This window comes from Metopolophium dirhodum, chromosome 4, assembly GCF_019925205.1.
Source record: "Metopolophium dirhodum isolate CAU chromosome 4, ASM1992520v1, whole genome shotgun sequence".
NCBI classification, from domain to species: domain Eukaryota; kingdom Metazoa; phylum Arthropoda; class Insecta; order Hemiptera; family Aphididae; genus Metopolophium; species Metopolophium dirhodum.
Genome location: NC_083563.1, coordinates 3,388,414 through 3,411,615, shown reverse-complemented (window position 1 = coordinate 3,411,615; position 23,202 = coordinate 3,388,414). Strand labels below are relative to the sequence as shown.

The 23,202-nt window shown below is 29.5% G+C and overlaps 2 protein-coding genes across 3 annotated transcripts in view; both read right to left on the bottom strand.

Annotated features, from left to right (window-relative positions):
- LOC132943030 (frequenin-2) overlaps nucleotides 1-23,202 on the bottom strand; it is a 163,761-nt gene that overhangs the window by 101,452 nt on the left and 39,107 nt on the right. The window lies entirely within an intron of this gene.
- Nucleotides 5,790-10,603, bottom strand: LOC132943807 (uncharacterized). Of its 2 annotated transcripts, XM_061012916.1 has the most exons (10): nucleotides 10,403-10,603; nucleotides 10,018-10,347; nucleotides 7,708-9,948; nucleotides 7,538-7,648; nucleotides 7,169-7,479; nucleotides 6,980-7,112; nucleotides 6,745-6,921; nucleotides 6,577-6,681; nucleotides 6,046-6,520; nucleotides 5,790-5,978 (listed from the first exon to the last, which is right to left on the bottom strand). In XM_061012916.1, exons 1-10 carry the CDS (start codon nucleotides 10,434-10,436, stop codon nucleotides 5,945-5,947), a joined length of 3,951 nt encoding a protein of 1,316 aa, XP_060868899.1. In that variant the 5' UTR covers nucleotides 10,437-10,603; the 3' UTR covers nucleotides 5,790-5,944. The 2 variants fall into 2 exon arrangements, with proteins under 2 accessions (XP_060868899.1, XP_060868898.1); XM_061012915.1 differs by having other exon boundaries at nucleotides 10,018-10,451.

Below are 23,202 nucleotides of genomic sequence, written 5' to 3'. Positions count from 1 at the left end.
TCGCAAAATCCGAATAAATGTTTTAGAGGGATACACCCGGCAAATACATTGTTACTCATAAAGTTTTTATTATCTTCACTATCCATCGCTGAATCCCAGGCGGCGTTCTCCAACGTATTTAAATCGTTTGGAGTATACGAACAGTAGGCTTTCAAACAAGACGAAACTCCCGGTGTTTTTAATTTTTGTATTTCTATTCCGTTTATTTCATATCGCATTTCAGAGAATAAAAATGCTAATCCATTATTCGAAAAACGAACATCTCCAGCAGCATCGGTAGGTTTATTTACTTTCCCCTCGATGTAAATATAACTTTCACACGGTAAAGTGTATGAATCCATATTTAAAATACTTATCCTGATTTCATCGTTATTTGATAAAGACATGTTTGAGTACGGGGTGAACGAATGATAATCCATTTGTGTTATTTTACACTCGTCGACATAGTCGGCCGTAACGTCTAAATACGAGTCATCCATGATTAAACTTGCAACGAACGGAGAAAATTTAAATTATTTTTCGTGAGCTTGGTATTTTTCGGTTTGGAAATAGTTTTTTTCGATTTCGATATAGATGTCGACTTCTTGACGGCAGACGGTAAACTGACAGGTTTTTTGATTGTACCGGTTTTTATATTAAACTTGAGCGCCATATCCGCGCACTATTTGTAAACGAACTGTTATCGGCTCACCACGCAGATTAATTAAACATTCGTTCTGGTCTTTTAGCACGATATTCACTCTAGATACTGATCTCGTGTTGAGCGCATAAAAAACTAGATGTCTAGGTATTTCAACGATTTTATACCCTGCAGGTACAGATGGATACAGCTCATGTATAGTCTGGCTCGGTGTTCCATCACAGAATGAACCGGTAATCAAGTTACACTCTACTTTTATACAGTTTATTTTCATAATATTAACTATATTTTCCGATTCGTAACTAGATCCAGTGGTGTATACACCCTTTTTAAATCCTAATAATTTGGCTACACTATTTTCAACTGAGAGGTCTACATCGTGACTACACGACATAATACACTTTAATGTTCTACTGTTTGCTTTTAATTCAAACCAGGGGACAGAGTCTGGTAACATTTTTTGTATAATACTCTCCAATTGGTCCAACTCATACGTCCCCGTAGGAATAACTATGTTTTCGTTCTGTCCGATGAAATTTCGGAAACCGATAGTATTGCATCCAGGCTCAATGTTAGGTATCGAATTATTTGTTTGTAAGCTCAAAAGGCATATTTGTGCTGTGCTTTCTACTTCCAACGGTGGAAAAATGTCACATGACAATTCGCTCGAGTTCCCGTTTAATGTTATCGTGTACATGATAAAAATTTTAAACACAAGTGTCCACAGTTTGTAGTATTATATTTCTGTTCTCTGCTATAATTGAAATCGATATTGCATCCGTGAAAATATTTTTGTACTTCTAATGGAGGTGGTAGATTTCCAAAACTATCGTAATATTGTACTTGTTTTCCGATTTTCTTATACGCTACCCAGTGAGTACCTGTACCGTTTTCTGTATCCAAGTTAACAATCGCTGATTCTATTCGTTTACGACGAACAGGTAACCTGTCTCGAGTAAACACGCCGACGAAATGAGGTATTTTAATCAAACGAGCGATTTTTATAAGTTCAAAATCATACAGCGCTCTTCTGGGTAACGTAGTTATTAGTTTTTTTTAGTTTTTCTTGTTTTTGAACCACCACCACCACTTTTATATGGTGTGATTTTATACGAGTTGCCTTTATACGGCGCGACGTATAATCCGCCGCCCAAATGAGATTTCGAATTTCTTTTAAATTCACTAGCCATCTTCACAACGTTGGCAACACCACCAGTCAACGCTCCGAGTGCTGATAAACCAGCAAAAATTGGAATCAGTGGTAGCACCCCACCCTTTTTTGGAATTGTTATAATCCTTGGAATTTTAGTTTTTTTATTTTTGAATGTTTTTCGTGCGATGGTTATACACTTTTTACTTAATTTCTTAAGGTTTTTTTCACCAACATTTTTCTTTATAACGTTTTTAGCTGCTCTGATGGCTGCTTTAAACCCACATCCAGCACCGATTTTACGTTTTGCTTTCATGGCGGTAGTCACGCCCCAAGCTACAGCTTTTTCTTTTAAACTAGAATCTTTAGACTTGAACCTATCCCAGGCTCGCTGCTCTAATATATAGTCTGCCTGGTTACGATCTGTGATAGAGTTACTACGATCGTATGCAATATCGTGGTCTCTACACGCAGTGTCTAAAGGGTTTATTCCTTTATCTCCGCGAGCTAAACGTTTTTTTAAATTTGTACCAGGACCACAATATTGATAACCTAGAGAGAAATATTATTATTATTATAACTAATATAATATACGCATATTATGATCTCACCAGGTACGTGAAGCTCTAATGGTAATTTGTTTATAAGCGTGTTGATAAGACCAGCGCCTTTATTGTTGTACCTCCTTCGAGCGAGTGACATCGTGTACTGATCAAGTTTACTGTGTTACATAGATATTTATTTAAAAAATGAAATTCCTTAAACAAGATATACAACTCACAGTTGAAAATGTGGACCCACCTACTTCGTATAAAAAACAAAGACATGGAACGCTTCTACCTAATACGATAAGATCACTTATCGTAGGTCCTTCGGGTTGTGGGAAAACTAATTTAATATTCACATTATTAACACATATAAACGGTGTACGATTTAACAACGTTTACATATATTCGAAAACATTGGATCAACCGAAATATAAATTATTGAGTGATATTTTATCAGACATTGCTGAAATACAATTATTCACGTTCTACGAAAACGATCAAGTTATTGAACCTGAAAAAGCTTTACCAAACTCTGTGTTTATTTTCGACGATATTATAACTGAAAACCAAAAGATTGCTAGAACTTACTTTTCCAGAGGTCGACATAATTTAATAGATGTTTTCTATTTAGCTCAGAGTTATTCAAAAGTGCCTAAACAACTTTTGCGCGACAACGCTAATTTTATTGTACTATTTAATCAAGATGATACAAATTTAAAGCACGTTTACATGGAACATTGCTCTGGTGATATGTCATATACAGAGTTTAAAGACTTTTGTACTTCATGCTGGCGTAAAGGGAGATTTGAGTTTATCGTCATAAACAAAGACTGTGAACGCGATAATGGACGATATCGTTACGGATTCGATACGTTCGTCGTTATATAAACTGGTGTTTTTTATAAAAACACTTCATTCGTAAATATGTCGCCTAACGACGAAGTACTCGGTGAATTAATTAAAGCCAAAGAAAATATTAAACGCAAGTACACTGCATTAAAACACGGAAAAGCTGATATTCATTCAATAGTAACAGAAACATTAAAGCCGATTATCGAACCATTAAACGATATTCATAATTCGACATCACAACCTCGGGACATAAGTGTTCGAAATATTGAAGAAAATAATACAGAAAATAATACAGAAAATTCTAGAGTTTTTAAAATAAACGAGTTGTTGGATTCATACAGCATAGACAAAACGTACGGTCCTAAATTACGATCGAACGGGGACGCATATTTGGGTAAAAAAGAAATTAAACTTGACGGAAATACATTAATTATTGAAGATATATCATACCCGTTAACACAAGGGCTTGTTAGTTTAATAATCTCGAAAACTCCGAAAATCTATACCACAGACGACCTAGACGCGTATAAGCGCATATTAATTCAGACATCAGCACATTTGACATCAGACGAGAAAAAAATTAAAAAAGGTGGAAATAAATTCACTGATATAATCAAACCATTGTTCCCAACTGGTAGTGGGTTATCTATGAAACTACAAAATAAAAGTATAGTGTACTGGAATGATCCTAATGAGCTAGTCGATCGCTTACGATTACTTTTAGCTTCTCAAGCTGCTGGTAATACAGGGCTTTCCAACGAAATACTTTCAATTTATGAAGAATTGTATGAAGCGGGTTTGATAAAACGAATTCCAAATGTCTAAACGTGACATCGCTTTCGAACTACACAAACCAGCCAGAAAAAATTATACGAGGCGAAGAGTTAATGTGTATGGAAAAAACGATCTATGGCAGGCCGACTTGGTCGAAATGATTCCTTATTCAAAGATTAATGGTGGTTACAAATATTTCCTGGTTGTAATTGATGCATTTACAAAACTTTCTTGGGCGAAACCGTTAAAGAGTAAATCAGGGAAAGAGGTTACTAGCGCTATGGCTACAATATTACTTGATCGGTCACCAAAACTTTTACAAGTCGATAACGGAAAAGAATTTTACAATACGACATTCGACGCGTTGATGAAGAAACATAATATACATAAATATTCAACGTATAGTACAACGAAAGCGTGCATAGCAGAACGCCTGAACAGGACAATTAAAGGAAAAATGTATAGAGAGTTCACTGCACGAGGATCACATGAATGGGTTTCCATTTTACAATCTCTGATTAACGAATATAACAATTCAAAACATAGAACAATAGGTATGACGCCTATACAAGCTGATGCAAATCCTTCTTCAGTGAAATTAAAGCAACGTCAAATTAAAAATGTAAAGATTAAATTTAACATCGGTGATAATGTAAGGATAAGCACGTATAAAGGGGTATTTGCAAAAGGTTATTTACCGAGCTGGTCCACAGAAATATTTAAAATTATAAAAATAAATAAAACTTTTCCTACTACTTATCAACTACAAGATTATACTGGAAAACCGATTGCAGGCTGTTTCTACTCTGAGGAAATTCAGAAAACCATTTACCCAAATGATTATTTAGTCGAAAAAATTATTCGTAAGAAGGGAAACCAAATGTTTGTAAAATGGTTAGGGTTCGATAATTCACACAATAGTTGGATAAATACGATAGACATTAGAAAATAGTGTCAGTCGAGCTATAGGCATGGACGTGTTCGGAAGTTCTCAGGCTGGTGAAACAAATAAATTTGTGACAAATCTTGAAAAGACAATCAAATCGTTTTCGTCTAAATTAGATAAAATCGAACATTTACTTGAAGAAAATCAAAAATCCGTTAATATACAACAAGAACAAACAAAAAAGTTAGAATTAACGTGCATAGAGATTACAGAGCATATGACAAGAGGCGAAGTATCATCACAATATATCAAAGAAAGTATAGGCGAGATTAAAAAAATAATACCAGCTATACTGAGCCGTCTTAACACTATAGAAACTTATTATAAAGACAAGCCATAATGTCTTCAGCCATCATCGATATACAATGTGTTCTTGGAATGGATAATAAATACATGATTAAAGAAATGTCTATTGTAGACACAGAATCATGGGCAAGCCAACATTGGATTTTTAAAAATTCTAAATCTAAGCAGGACAATAAGAGTCGAACAACTAATAAGTGGTTGGAACGTAACTATCATAATCTATCAATAGAATATGGTGATGTCGAGTATGAAGAACTAAGTAGAATATTGAATTCCTTAAAGTTTAGAAACATTTACGTAAAAGGGGAGCAGAAAAAACAACTTATTATAGAATTTATACCACACGTCGTAATTATTAACATTGAAGATATAGGATGCCCTCGATTAGATCAAATATGTGATGAAGAAACTTTGCCATGTTGCATTTTTCATATGGGGATTAACCCTAAACAATGTACATTTTATAAAGTATTTAGTCTAAGAAGATGGTTTGTAAATAATTGTTGAAATGTTTTGTAAATAAATATCAAATTTATTTTTATTACTAAAGAGTTCTTTCTTTATCCTAACTTAATATCTACCTACAATATCTAGAGGGATACTTTACAAGAAAAAAAAAATAATATCCCTGTAGATATTTTACAAAAATGAAATAACTACAAAGGTATTTTACAATTCAACATCTATTTTAGAATAAAAAACTATCTATTCAGCTCTAGAAGTTGTATTTATTCATCTTGCTCAGCTAGTGTATCGGGTTCCCTATAAAATTCATAAATATTATAAGTAGAATATTATTATAAGTAGAATAAAATTATTTTTAACTCACTCTGTGGAGTAGTGTCCGTGAGCTAGGGTATGTATTCTATCCTCGAGTATAATCCTCTTGTCATCGAAACTATTATAAGTGACTTTGTTTGATTTAATGGTCTTCAATTGATGTTTGAATGAACGGATAGAGACATTTTCTGTCTTCGTATCCAAGGTTGCATCCCCAAACAGACAGCGATAATGATCGTCGAAGTTCATGTGGTTTTTCACTACATGTCCTCGGATTCCTTTCGCCCGGATCTTCTCCTTACCATTGATCTTATATGCATAAGACTTTGAACGTAGTGCACAAAAATCTGTCATAACCTCTGAATTAGTCTCATCGGAAAACAGACCCGGAATTTTCTTTCGTTCGGCAATGTAACACGGATGGTCTCGTGGTAAGTCTGATGTATCCATTCGATCGAGTAAATTGGAATTATTTTCCAAGTCTTTGTAAAAATCATCGGTCTGGATATAGTATACCAGTGAATCTAAAATAACATTATAAATTAACATATGAAAATCAGTTTAATTTGAAAACATTTACCTGTATCAGTATACATGAGCTCAATTTTATTTCCATAATGAGCTTGCATAACGTTGTAATGATAATCATACATAACGGTCTTAGAAATTTCCAATACTGCAAAACCTATTGAAAATTAAAAAATATTAAAATATGGTTGATAATAGTAAATTAATTGTATATATTTACCTATATATATTGGCTTGCAAAACTTGATAATTTTATTTTCTAATGATATGGCATTCAGAGTTTCATTGTATGTAATGCAGTGTTTGAATGTTGTAAGGTTTATAAGTTTTTGCAGACGTTTTTCACTACAAACAAGCTCCATTTTAATTCTAAGTCTTAAATTCTCCATCGTCTTCCCTTTAATTAGATATGTTAGTAAGATAATTAAAAATATATTAAATTTATATATATATACCGAAAACAGCGTTGTTTAAAAGTTTGAAAAAGTCCTTTTCGAAGTCGTTTTTAGCTTTTTTTCGCATCTCAGTGTTTAATTCTATATATTTCTTAAGCCAGTCTGACTGATTAAACTGTATAACTCTGTGAACCTAAAATAAATTTATAATTTATAATTTATAAATAAAATAAAAAATAAATATGGTACTTTTTCCACTACTAGTCCGTTTTTAATGGCCTGCTGTAGGTTCCGATAATGAATCACGTAGTTTTTCTTTGAATGGAGTGTTGCCATAAGTTTTTTAACTTTTGAACCGGGTGGAATATCATTTTTCGGTAGGAATGGCAAGTCATTATGTTTGTCATGAAGTTCTTTTGGGTATGATATGTCAACCTCATACATCCGACCGATTGGTGAACTATCGTCTAAAGCATTTAACCCATCTAGTGTGGGTTCGACCCACTTAAATCCACCGTATGGCATGAATTGTGACATTGCGTAACCATACAAATTGTTACCTGGAATTTAAATAACAAATTAAATTAAATTAAAATAAAATATTAAAATTATTCTTACAATCCTGATAAACAAGCCATGATTTCGGTTTTGTTGGATCATAATCTGGTGTCTTTTCATTATTCGCCTTTGCATATCTCATGCTCGCCTGAGTCAACCCACCACGAATTCCTATAATAAAATCAAGTATTATTTCACATTTTTTTAAAAAAAATAAATAATCATTTTACCTTTTTCAATCATTAACAACATGTCATAATCATGAAGTAATTCGAGTTGTTGACCCGTGTATTTCAACATACAGTCAAAACTAAATCCTGGTGCCGTGTAGTAAAATGATGGATCCAGATGGTAGGTGGTTAAACAGAGGTCTCGGAAATTTTCAAACACATCAGCCAACAGTAGCACATCGATTTTTAAATAAAGATCAGAGTATTCCCCGAGTGTTTGACAGCTGAAATGGTTCCAAACTGTATTTGCATGTTTAAAATCCTCATGTTTTATATGTGATTCTTCCAATGAACTGTAAAAATCTTTTTCTGCCGGTAAACTGGTTTCTTCGAGCTTATCCCAATCATCTGTATAGTCATACGGGTATACACCCTTACGGGTAACTAGTGGTAAATCCTGTGCGGAAAAGTGTTTTGCGCTGTTTCTAAACTTTTCAAATCCAGGTGTGATTAAATTTTTTGAAAGTGTTGATAAGCTGGAGGCCATAAATCTCAGTGTATCGATAAATCTTAATGTGAACGAATTGCTTATATATTTTGAAAACGTAATAAACTTTTCTTCGCTGTTTGGTATTACAGAGATGGAGTTTGTATCATATCCAAGACGAGTGACAATGAAATGTGAATCATAATTCGATAAATTATGAAAAAATACCGGTACAAAGTTTGGTGTTTGAAGTTTAAGATTACACGTATTGCATAACGATTGTCTAAATTTTCCCGATAAATGGCAGTGATCTGCCACTTTATGATTTTCACGAGAAAACTTGGTCTTACATAAATTACAATTATTACATAATTCGTGTGTTTTTCGTTGTTCACCCGTGAAAATTATAGGAATGTTTGTTTTGAGTAATTCTTCAATTTTTTTAGCTATGTCCACAATACTATCTACAAAATGTTTCGCCACGTCCTTATTATTTTCATTTCCACGGTAGATTACGGGTGATGTTGGAATTCCGAATTTTTCAAGCAGTTCCACCGGTATTTCGTCATTTGCTTTAACCATATACCCATAGCTCATGGGTTCGTGTTCTTGAAAAGCTGTTGTTTTTTCTCCAATTTTCTCATCAGTTTTCTTGAGAATTGCTTCGAAATCTGCATAAATTACTATAGGATGACGTTGTGTTTTATCCCATGCAGTAAACTCGAGTATTGACCCAGGTTCAGGTATCTGAGGTAGTATGGGTTTGTGCTCCCCACATATTAATTTATGTTGTTCTAGTCCTGCCACGCCGTTTAATTTATATTTGTACTGTTGTTTGTCGAATGTTGTGAAGCACCGTTTGCAAAATATTGTTTGTCCATCGTGTTTGGTTTTTTGTGATCTGATGAGCCGTGAAAAATTAGAGATGTAGCTATAGTGACTGTTATCCCCGTCTGATATTATAAGTAGATCAAAATGGTCGGGTTTTTCTTCATGTACTACTTTCAGAGGGAATACTTTATATTCCGGAAATTTTGGTGGTTGAAATTTCTTATCGATACCGTAAACATTTACGGACACGTTTGGGTTATTTTTTTCAAAAATTTTAACCTGATGTAGTGGTGTCGGGAACGATATATTTGTAAAATTATATTTTTTTTCGTGTTTTATATAATTATCACCAATACGACATTTATTTTCTCCTGTAACATGTTTTGCTAGGATTGCCCATTTGAAGCATTGCATGTCTATGTTTTGAGGGTTAATCGTGGCTTTTTTATTTTCTATCGCATCTGGTAGTTGTATGTAGGATGAGCCGCCTATAGGTGTATATTTATATACACCTAACATTAAACCGTCTATACATTGTAATGTGAAACCACTACCCTTGCTTGTATACTCGTCTTGCTCTTTCATTAATTTAGCGAATGCCTCTTCAACAATTTCCTGTACTCCGGTATCACAGAAAACCGCCTTAGCCGATGTTTTGAAAGCACGGTTTTCCGATGAATATTCCACATTTGGTATATTATATGTCGCCTCAAGCTTTAAATTAAACTTGATCGGATTTTTACTCGCAATTGATTTTAGTAAATTGATTAGTTCGGATTTAATAGAATCAAGGAAGTAAATATAGTTTTGAATATTGCCGGTATTTTTTACGTAATACCAAGTGATTGTGTTGTTTGATGACGTCGAGATTTGTGTAAACCCGGGGGACTTTACGAGATTCAAGCGTAATTTTTTTGCCCTGACAGCAGATTTAGTGTTTGCACTGGAAACGCGTTTTCCATTATCAAGAGTGGTGTATGAATCTTTTTTAAAAAAAAAAAAAAAAAAACCTTATTAGTCTATACCGCGTTTATAAAAATTAAATTACTAACCTTCCTTTTTACAGAATCCAAGGTTTTCGATGATATCTGCAACTTGAGCGTAATCGCCATCGTCATCCACGTTGTTGTAAAATTCATCCATCACGTTATCTCGTACTGTTGACATTATGTTATCTCGTACTGGTGATACGCTATCTCGTACTGCTGATAGTTTATCATTTCGGACGGATGGTTCCACCGGACAGTCTGTCGCGGCATCATTTAGGGTTGGTATCACTGGTGAACCGTTTACCTCGATATCTCGTACACATGACGAACCTGCTGGAATATCAGGAACAAATATTTGGGGTGCGATCTGTATATTTCCTTGCTGCATGATACCTAGTAAAAAATATAATATAAATAAATATTTAAAGTGTAAGACAGAAATACTTACCATGAACATTATCGGGGGTGGTTGTTTGCGGCATGATTCGAATATTTCTTTGCCGAATCGGGGCTTCTATAACACCTAGTAAAAAAATATGTATATAAATAAATATTTAAAGTGTAAAACAGAAATACTTACCATGAACATTTTTCAAATGTTTTTTGAAGCTGGTCTTGTAACTGAATGTAATGGAACATCTAGTACACGGGAAACGGACACCGCCATGTGTTTTGCGGTGAGCAGTTAAATTACGTTTCGCCGTGAATTCCGAAGTACATTGATCGCATTTAAAAAAATTTATATGCGTTTTTCGGTGAACCGTCAAATTAGTTTCGTACATGAATACCAAAGGGCATTGCTCGCATTTAAACATTTTTAAATAAACACCGAAAAAATATTTTTATTTTAAAACGAGATGAACGCACGGACAGAGTAGACACTCGGGTGGATGTAGAGCGACTGATTTTATTTTATGGTATTTAACGTATACATTGAATATCATTTGGAGGGAGGAACATCTACATGTCCCTGCAGGGATGTTGCATGCAGCTACATGTCCGTTAACGCTTACAATTGATTGACTATAGGAGGGTTAGTTGCCATATGTTCGTTAAGGCTGTCGACGTTTATAAACAGATATGTATATATTTTAATAATTTTGGGAATATAATATTTAAAGTGGAGAACAATATTACATATATATTAAAATAATGCGATAACGCAGCTATACATTCGTTGGCGGTATATTATTACAAGTTAAGGATATATGTGATAACGTAGATATGATATAAACTCGTTCACGGTATATTATTACAAGTTCGAAAGGGGAAGAAGTAATGTGATAACGTAGATATGATAACTGATATAAACTCGTTCGCGGTATATTTTATTACAAGTTAAGGATATATGTGATAACGTAGATATGATATACACTCGTTCGCGGTATATTTTATTACAAGTTAAGGATATATGTGATAACGTAGATATGATATACACTCGTTCGCGGTATATTATTACAAGTTCGATAGGGGAAGAAGTAATGTGATAACGTAGATATGATAACGCAGATATGATAACGCAGATATGATAACGCAGATATAAGTCATGCACGTTGACGGTATATTATTATTACAAGTTAAATAAGGCTAGTTATTAATAATAAGTATATGTAACGGGGTGGCGCAGTGGTACGGTAATCGCTCATCAACCAACGGGTCCGGGTTCGAATCCCAGTCCGGGAAAAAAAATTTTTAAATTATTTTCCCCGGGCGGCGGCCATATGGGAAGGGGTAGCGGCGAGGGGCGGGGGGTATCTCGCGCACGTGCGCGACCGGTGGTGGAATCAGCCGTCGGCGGAGGGTTCAGCAAGGCGGAGGGTTCAGCAGAGGGTCTGGAACCGGGTGTCAGGGTTCAGCAAGGCGGTATAGGGAAACGCCTGCAGGTTCAGGTTTTGGAACTGTCTTTTTTATCCTACTAGTGTAACATAAAAATAAAATAATTACTGCGCTGATCGCCAACTTTGATAGATTATTGTTGTAGCCAATTGGATCTAGTTGTTACTTTTAGGAGGTCATAATTATTGAAAATTCTCAGTACATATAATAATAAAATTTAAATAACCAACAATTTACCAAAGACCATCTTGGTTCAGTATTGTTTTTAATCGTATACAATAATTTATCATTAAATTCGAATTTAACTCATCCATTACAGTGTCTACTAATAATGATGAGGTACAATTAACTCCTACATTACAGCCCCCTTTTTTTTGTTTTGAAAATATGAATAAATATTGTATGATATTAATATATTATTTTCTATATAATAAAAATAAAAATATGCTGTCCGTTGATAACCGTATCAGTTGAGAACGACTAGATTGATTTGGCTTATTTTTTTCTATGATCGTAATAGTCCAAATGATGTTTTTATAGAAAGAAAAGTTGGAAAATTCAGGAAAAACTTTGCAATGGGATATTTGTATAAATTGAATTTGTTTATAAATGGTTTCCATTGGTGATTACATATTATAATATGGTAGCTAACTCATGATTTTTTATCAGCTAACAAAAAAATAAAATTATTTGTTTTATTTATAGGGTTACCATTGGTTACATATTATATTAGGTATTATTTTATTTAAATTAGTAGAAATATAGAATTTACATTATTTTTTTACAAATAAACTTATAAAAATAATAAATCTTTCGCACGGAAAACACCTGACGGGACTGCTAGTTTTATACTACTTAGGTACGTGTTTGTATGTTTATCTTTCGTTTAATCATTATAATTTTACAACTGAATGTTTTATAATATTATGTATATTAATCAGCTGGTTAACTAGCTCTTATTACACATTTTTTCATAAACCATATATTACACCACTGTAAAATGGCATTTTTATGAACTTGTAAATTATAAAAATTTTGTTTTTACCCTGTATTGTTTATATTTGCTACATTATAACTACAATTTATTACTACATTACGATCTATTTAATTTTGTTTTATTAGACATGCCGACATTATCTGAAAACTCCAATATTTTTTTGAATGGCAACTATGTATTTCTCAAAACGCATTATATAATATATCATCAGCTTGAAGAAGGGTTTTCAAGTATAAGTTTGTAAATTTAAAAGTTATTCTTGACTCAAAAGTTATTTTGTTTCAGAACTTAATAGCCTGACCACTCCAATCATTCAAAATTGTACTAAAATAACAGTTCATAAAAATACAGTTCATCGTTACAATTTTCATTGTATCTTTTTGAATAGGTAAGTACCTATTAGTATTTATTCTGTCTATATGACTTTAGATAAAATATTTTTTAATTACAAAAATATTTTATTTTCTTAGAGTTTTTTCGTGCTTACGAAAAAAATCACTGTAGTAATTACGGATTTGTTTTTAATTTAAATGACATGTATTATTTTTGTGCCTTCATATTTGTTTACAATATATTTAATGAATTACTTTTGATTGCCTTTTATACTATTTTTACTCATTAATAATTTAATTATTATTTCAAAAGTTAAAACATATTTTATTTGAATTCATTAAATTATTAAGGCATTAAGGCATATCATTAAATATTATATAGGTATAAGTAAAAATAATTATTTTAATACTGAAAATAAAAATAATATATCATACATAAATATAAAAAAATGTTTACTCATTATGAATGTGAAATTTGTATTCGATAACTTTATATAGTTTAAAATATTATATATTACATTTTGATAAATAATGAATAAATTATTAAGTCAACAAAAACATTAAACAATCAAAAAGGATAACATTTTAGTTTACATCGACACTTATATTTTTGTTATAATTTATTTGGAGTTTGCATAAAACAAATTATTTTTTACCAGCTTAGATTTTTTTACATCTTCTCATTATTATATGATAGGTATATGAACGTTGCCATAGGATAAATTATATATAATATGTATGCAGGCCCATTGTTAGATATTTTCCGCCCTAAAGCGAACATTGTAATGCCGTTCTTCTTTAGCGAAATTTATTTAATTTTGCTGCCTTCAATTCCTTTAAAATTGTATGCCGCAAGCAACGCATGACTTGTTTAAACCTGTATATGTATGTATGTGTGTATGTATGTACAGTGTACACAGTAATCAGCGTTGATTATTATAGTGAACAAAATGTGTCGATATAATTTTTGCACGTTTCAACAAGTCAATTATAATAGTAGAAGCTTTCATAATAATATATTAAACAATTATTTTAATTTAGTTTTTAGTGCATAATATCCATATAATTTAATTTTCTTGGTTTTATTTAAAATGTCATAATTACTGGTTTCTTTTCTAAATTTAATATAATATTGATTTTATTCGTAAAATCATCATAAAAATACTAACTATGTACCACGCATTGTTAAATAATAATAATGATATACTTTATAGCTATACTTAGATGTCTATAATTTAATTTAAATACATACCTAGGTGTTGTTATATTTTGTACAAATCTGAGTGAAGGAAATAAACATTGTTATATTTGAAAATACGAAAATAAACAATGTGCATTAGCTACCTCCCTACCTAAACATAAAATATTGTTTAATTAAAATATTAGATGTGGTTATACGAGGAATCAAGGAATGGAAAATACAATAATTGTTTATGGATAGAATGTACATTTGTATTTACACTAATTGCTTCAGATTAAAGACATTTTCCATGAATTAATTAATGCTGTACAGCTTATAAAATGCTATAGGTTATTGTTAACGTTTCAAAAGTAAGTGTTTTTATTAATTTTTTAAGTAAGTGTTTTTTGAATCTACTTTTGTGAAGAAAAAAATGCAGATAAGGAACTAAAAATTAAAAACGTATATTTTTATGGAACACAGCAACTAAGTATTAAATAATATTGACTAGTAATATTTAAAATTATTTATAAGTGGTACTTAGATGAAAATAATAATTACTAAATTGTAAATAATAATCATGTACAATGTTATATCGAATTTATTTATCTAAAAATTAATCATGCATATCAATTTTATATTTAACTTTGACATTGTTTTTTTTTTTTTTTTGTTAACATATTATATTTGTATGTGTATGTTATTGATTCATTTTAATTTTCAACTGTTCAAAACACTTTAAAATATAATTAATATTATAATACATATTACCTACCTTAAAACAAAATATGAGGTAGTACAGAGCACTTCAAAAGAAAGAATAGGTTATAAATTAATTTAACAACGCTCACCCGAACAATATATTTGAATGAAAAAATTATTATAGCTGGTTTATTGAAACTGGATATTATGACATTTTTCAATAAAATGTAAAACACCTGTAGCGAAAACGGTTGAATAAATTATTGGTACATTTGTCACTTGATTAAACGGTCCTTTTTTTATAAATCAAACCATATTATTATAAATAATTAAGCAATACAATTTCAATTTAAAATTTAAAAGTAAAATACTGTTAAGCATTTTATAGTTATGCTGTGTATAGATTACGGTATAGCCATAATAAATTAATCAATTTATGATTGACATTTATTGTTTGAAAACGTAAAACTTATACATTTTAAAATGTTTAATATATTATTATACTTAATATACAATTGGATTTAATTATTGTCTATATTTGAGAGATAAAACAATTTAGTACCTACCTAAAGACTTTCTTTTTTCAAATACGTTTGATATTATTTTTCATTCTAAATTACATGTTTAATTAATTTTTTTTTTAAACCCATAATTTTTTTTTTAATAAACTACTTTATCTTGTCATCAATCAATCGTCCACTATTTATTTTATAATATCCAATAATTTGAGACCTTTAAAAGTCTAAACATAATATTAATAATATTATTTGTCATAATATATTCATTAATAATGTATATGAAAGTTTTTAACGAAAAAAAATAACATAATCATTATACTACCAAAATTAAATAAAATAAAAAACATGTCACAGGGATACAAAAATAGGTACCGATATAGAAGTATAAAATTTAATGTGCATAATAAATACCATTATAATAGGTACCTAATTGTCATTTTAAAATCAATTAATGCAGAATTGTTCAAATTTAGTTCAAAATATATGGACCAAAACTAACGAAAGTAATGTAATATTAACAAAATCAATTCGCAAAACAAATAATCTTACAATTATTAATTACTGTCCGAAGTATTTGATATAGCCAAATAAAAATTTTAAAAGTCACTCAGATAATAATATAAATGTTTTGATAAAAATGATTCAACTCATTTAATGTCAAACAATAAATGTTAATTGTTATTATAATGAAAGCTACAACCTAAGTTTATACCTCTCTTTGCTCGTTGGCTAAAAATATCGTAACAACAAAATATTTTATTCGATGTACAAAATAATAATGTTATTACAGTAACAAAGGCTACGAAAAGCGTGAAAGATGGACAAGAGGACAGACACAATGGGACATATATACGTTACAATGGGTATAAGACGATGTAATATATTATATGCGTATACCAAAATATATCTGTTTGAAAATCCAAAATAATGTTATACAAAACAACAAAAATACAACAAAACGGTTAAAGTATAAAAATCACAAAATAAAGTTATGTTGCAATGGATTTATTAGGAACGTTATCCCTTAAGTGTGACAGTTTATTTGAATATAGGTTATACTGTCTTTTACATTCAATTTAATCGTTATGAAGTTGCGCCCATCCTTTGAACTATGATATCCGATTTCCTCAATATTTTGCAAATACTTGCTTGCTTGAGTAATTAAAATGTATAAACTTTTGTTTCGGTGATCGATTATATCAGGAAAATTATGATGAATAACGTTAATTCTGTTTATTTTCCTACTCTGCAATGAAATGTTTATCTGAAAATATTATTCTCGTTCTATACAAACAATAGTACCTATACAGCAAACATGAGTGTTACTATTAATAATTAACTTAATTATTACTAGGTGCAAGATGACACTACAACAAGAAGTCCACTTTATACCTACTGATGGGTCAATGTAATAATAGAAGTATAAATACATAATAGAAGCTTAACACAAGTTTTATTTTCTTGTTAATATTATAATGGACATTGTAAAATGAATGTATAACATAATGATGTTATGATTATTATAAATACATACATTTTTCTTTTAATTTAACTGAATTAATTAATAAACTATAGTAATATATTAAGTACTACATAATATATTATATTACAATTTGTTATAATAAATGAAAAGTCAATAGAAATATTTAGAAAATATTTTGAAATATATCCCGAATATAAACCCAATAGGTTTAACAAATGAGGACAAAACATTCATAAGATACCGTTTTAATAAATTTCATTTGATATTTTATCATACCATTTTAAAGTATATTTTGTACTTTTTTATAACAACATAAAATATATTATTATTGTTTTCTAGAAAATGTTTAATTTGGATTTTATGAACGATTGAATGTCACTCTTGACAGTAATAATAATAACAACAATAATAGTAATTACTAATTATATTGTATAGTTATACTATTTCAACTCATTGACGTTGTTTATTTACTATCATTTAGTGTGTAAAACGTCACATTAAAAACAATTTAATCATAGTAAAACATTTTTTTTAATCATACAGTCATAGGTAGTTTTTGGAAACGAAAGGAAAAATACTTCGTGTAAAGTTGTTCACATCTTGTTTAACGGATTAATAGTTTGACAGAAATGTCAGTACATTGTAAGTGATACGAGTGTATATATTATATAATTTATATACGACATGAGTACCTATATCGAATTACAAAAAAAGACTTACGTTTATTATAGAATTGAAGACTGAAGTGAAGTGAATACAAAAATTGTTTTTAGAAGCCGATCTTTTCTAGTGATAAGTTAGTTTATTGAACTCCCCAATGTCCCTGCAAAGCTGTGTCGAAATATCAATGGAGTTCGGTATGTCAATATCGTGATAAATTGCGGGTCCACGTAGAAGGCACTCTACTCAAATGAATATCAACTTTTCAATTTACTATTCCATAATAGTTGTAACAATGTTCAAACACAATAAGTTATCGGAGAAAAGGATATTATATATTCACTTACTGTCAATGAACAAACATCAATATCATAATTTACGATATGTATGGACAATCAACAAATAAAAAAAAGTGGGTAAATGGGTACCACTCTACTGTAAAGTATAGGTGTCGAGTGGGTCACTGTAATGGATGTGTTAATTGGAATTCAATGATTTTATATCATATACGAAAAACAATTCTAAGCAGAGACGGTCTGTCAGCCTATATTAGGTACCTACTAAGTATATTTTATGATATTATTATTTAAGTAATTCATGTTAGATACTATTACTATAAATAACTTTTAAAAGTTAAAGATAAATGAATAATAAATACATTTTAATAAAAAAGTTGAGTGGCATGATACGACTATGGAGTTATATTTCTGTTTAAATATTAAATTTGAATACAAAGGTAAATCATAGAATGTGTTTAAAAACAATTATGAGAGACTGGTGTTGTTTGTATTTTTTTTATCCCACAATTTTAATTTTAATAATTTAACCTAGTTATAGTATAGCCTTGTAGATGCTTGTAATAAAGCACTTAACTTTAGTTTGTCTTTTGATTTACAACTCAAAATCAAAAAATATGATATTGAACATGATTAGGTACATGCATTTTAGTTAAACCTACATGCATTTTTTATTGTATAAAATTATACAATCCTAACCTTCTTTGTTTAAATATTCAATATTAAGATCCACAAAGTATAATCTCTTGTAAAACTATAATAACTATATAACTGTACTCTTTACCCATTTTAGTTCGTTTAAACTTTAAATAAATAATAATAATCTATTAAAATAAACAATAGTTATGGTAATAAATTATATAAAATCGTATTAAATGTGTTCTTTTTATGTTTTTTTGAACCAGAAATTAAACTTTAAAAAAACATTAACAACTCCTTTCATTTTAATCTTTAAGAAAATATCCTTTCAACTGAATACTTGTAGCCCTGTGGACACCTGTTTTTTTTAAGGTTTTGCTAAGTGGATAAGACGAGGTGAATTCGTCAAAATTTCTCGTTACCATTATGTAAAAAAAAGCATCTTCAGACCATCTTCTTCTTTCCATTGGCCGTTTACTTTCCATTGAAAAATTAAATCGCTGGCTGGTAATTAGGAAGAAGCAATGTAGAACGTGAAGTTGAACCATTTAAATTATATAAATTGGAACGAATTCAGAAACTCGAGTTATAGATAGATGGAAAATCAAACAAGTACTTACTTAGAGTTTGGTTAAATATATATACGTCGTTAATTTATTGAACCATATAATTATTATAATCTTTACATAATAATATCAATTTTATTGATATATACAAAAACATACACAAATGGGCGCTTTCCCTAATGTACAATATCATTCGTTCACGGCTCATCAAATAATGTATCTTAGAATTGCTTGGATTGAAGTGGAAGGCTTTCAATTTGAATTACATTTCATGACGTCGAGGATTTCGTGTCAACAATAACCTGCAGTAGTTAGCGGTGGTCCTCAAACTTAGTTACCCTTTTAATATAGCCGGTGGGCAAAAGTTTAATTAAAGTTCCGAACTATGAAATAAACTCGGGGTTGACTGCCTACGTATTATTTTTGGAGTTAATGAAATAAAACTAGCTCTCTTAGTCCTTAGTTAAGTAATATTCAAACTACAACCTTACTAGATAGTACCTTAAAAATCAAATCAAGCACTGACCCTAATTATATACCTGTATATATAGTATATTAAATGTAAATATGTAAAGGGTGATAATCACACGTATGATGTTTAAAATGAATTATAACTATAAAATAATATTATCTATACTGTTGAACAATAAAATATTGATATTAATATATCCTAATATATTATATTGCGACTTTTACGTTTACGTAAATATCGGTTAATAATTAATATTAATTTTCAACTCACTGACCATATTTGTTTTTATTTTACAATGTAATTGGTTTGATATAATCAAAAATACTCAACGAATTCCGTATAGGTACCTTAACTCATAATTGTTGTATTTAATGTAAAATATAGTGTGCAAGTAAGGTGGTAGCCGATAGCATTTAAACAAAGATGAATAAAAAACATTTTTTAATAGAAGTGACGTTTATGTAGGTTTTGTTCGTTTTAACTTTTAACTAATCGAAAACATAAGTACTAAGTGTCATGGCAAAAAAAAATAATATTTTTATATTATGCAAAAAATTATACTACACGTGTTAAAACCGTTTTGTATTGATGTTAATATTTCAAATGTTCCATTCACTCGACTTTTTTTTGTTTGCACAGTATTATTAAATTATATCCAAACAGAAAATGAACAAAAAAAACTGTAAAATATATACACAGTATACACATTATGAAAATGATCACAATTTTGTTCGCGGAAAAATATGAAGAGCGAATACAAATTAAAAATCGGGATGAAAATTAATTATTGAAATGTAATGTAAGTTATCCTACATATCTATTTATCCTTGTAACTTAATAGAAATGTAAAATATACAATATCATAACCTACAGATTTAGTAATAATAACTCCTTTTTTTTTTCCTGTAAATTTATATTAAAATTAAGTGGTTATATTTTCTAAATATTTTATTTATAAAACATAGTATCTACTTAAAAGTTGAAGTAATATAATGCAATTTAATTACTATTTTGATTTTCTATATTCTATTTCTTCGTCTATTTTGATATTAAAAAGTTGAGAATTATTTATCTCACTATGAAATGTATTAAAAATGACCATACAATAATAAGTGAACATAATGTTGTAAGAAACTACATATTTTGTTTTAACTATAAATAAAATGCATTTATTTTATTTTTTACAAACTCATCCATGACATATTTAATATTAATAAATACAAAATAATTATCTAAAAATTGATAATCTGATTAAAATAAATTTACTACAGAGCCTATATTTATTTTTTATTTTTATTTTTATTTACAATTTGTTTTCAAATATTTTTCTCCATAATTTAGTAATTTTAATATTTAATTAGAATATATTCATATGTAGGTATAAATTCTGTAGATTAAAATTCAACATATAAGATATAAGAATTTATTATTATTAATTCAAAATATATTTTTCATTGTTTATATAATATGTAAAACCATTTACACATAAATTAATAGAAAATCTTTTTACTATTATATAATACTATACAGCAAAAATCTTTAAACAATGATCTATCTTATTTGTTCAGTTATTTTAAGACTTTTTTTAAAAAACCATTTGAGTTTATCGATATTTATCCTAATACAATTTATAAGATATAAGAGAAGACAGATGTTCAAGACAAGTTGTAGTGTTGTATCCTCAAAAAAAAAGACAGTCGCTAAACTAACTATGAAGCAAAACTTGGCGTTCTAGATAGAACGAGATAAGATTTTAAATTAGGAGGTCTGTGTCGATAATATCAATACTGACCAAGAATAGTCAATTTTATATTTGGTTTGCACGTGATCAAAATTATGTAACGTCATAAAATTCAAATATATTATCTAAAAACACAAAATATCTCGTTTTTCTAGTTTTTACTTTTTACTGGTTGAGTTAAATATGAATTCAATAATAAATCAGTGAATACAAAAAACTACTCTATTTAGAGACGGTATTCCATTTCCGAGGATATATTATAGTAATTTATTATCACCTACTATTCGTAATTATTTATCAATTATCATTATTTATTGTATTATTAATATCGTACCTATATTGAAATAATTGTTGTCAAAACATCGTACAATTTATTATATTTATATAATTATAATATATTTTATATTAATAAAATGTTTAAGAATAATATATCGTTAATTTACTTTTAATCATTTAATTTCATTAAAATTTGAACTTAAAATGCTTCAAAAAAATGTAGACTATATACTATATATTATAATATATTTTTAATATATTTTAACTGTTGTGATAATAGTTTTTGAGAAACCTTGTTCTATTACATTTTCGAGCGAACCAATACATTCCTCGCCCCACTCAGAATTTAAAATATATATTAAATTGTGTAACTCATGCAAATAATATTTTATTGTTTAGTTTTAAAGTCAAGTTAGTAGCTAGGAAGTAAGTTTGATTTCTCATTTTAAATTCTAAATAGCAATTTGAATTCTTGAATCACTAAACATTTTAAGTAGAAAATCACAAAATCGTTAAACTAAAGATTATGAAATTCTGTTTTAATCAAATATATTACACGCTAAACTACCTACATTTTAAACGTTTATAATTCTACAAAATAGGTATACAACTATTTCTAAAGCTGCAATCTTACATACTCTCAAAATATAGCTTACATGAACAGTTATTATTAAAAACTAACATCTTATAATATACCTTTAATTTATAAATATTTAAACTGTATAAATAGCCTTTGTACAATTAGCTTTGGACTGTCATACTTTTATACAAAACGAATAAATACAACAATAACAAAACATAATAAACAAGATTTTTTTTCATCAAACAGTTTATAGCTTGGGGTACAGATTAAACTTCACCAATCTTGCTAAAAGTTTGTTTAATTTTTATTAAAAATTAGAGGAATAGCTGGAAATAATCAAATTTTTAGGAATAATCTACCTATTATGACCACCCTAATGTTATATTATTATCGATGAATATGGGAGTCTAATCGGGAAACTGTTCAAAAATTCGGTTGCTCCACAGATCCATTCTCACAGACATTATTATTATTTTTTACTATTTGTTACATTGGCAACTATTGTCAATTGCGGCCTTTGTGTGCGTCGTGTCATTGTAAAATGAGTAGAGCGGCATTGCAGAAGAGATCAAACGAAGTAGATTGACAATAACAAACCACAATGTTTTGTACAACAGATGGCGATCACAGTATATTTCCATAGACCTGTAGTAGAACCTGCTTAGGTACATTGCCGGAAAAGTTACTCGATTATTAGTTAAAACTATAGTTACATGCTACAAGTTACCTACACTATGAGTTGTAAACCTGTATTATTATAGATACCGTATAATGTACGTATAAAACTAATTTTTAATTCAAACACAGATAAAAATTGTAATAATTATTGTCTTCACGGTAAACTTTTAAGCTATTACATAGCTTCTATCGCAGGCCTGGCGTTATGACTGAAAATAGTATATTGTGTGGCAAAGGCGGGAAGTGAGCTATTTCAGTCACGGGTGACATGCGTGGCACGAGTCGCAGG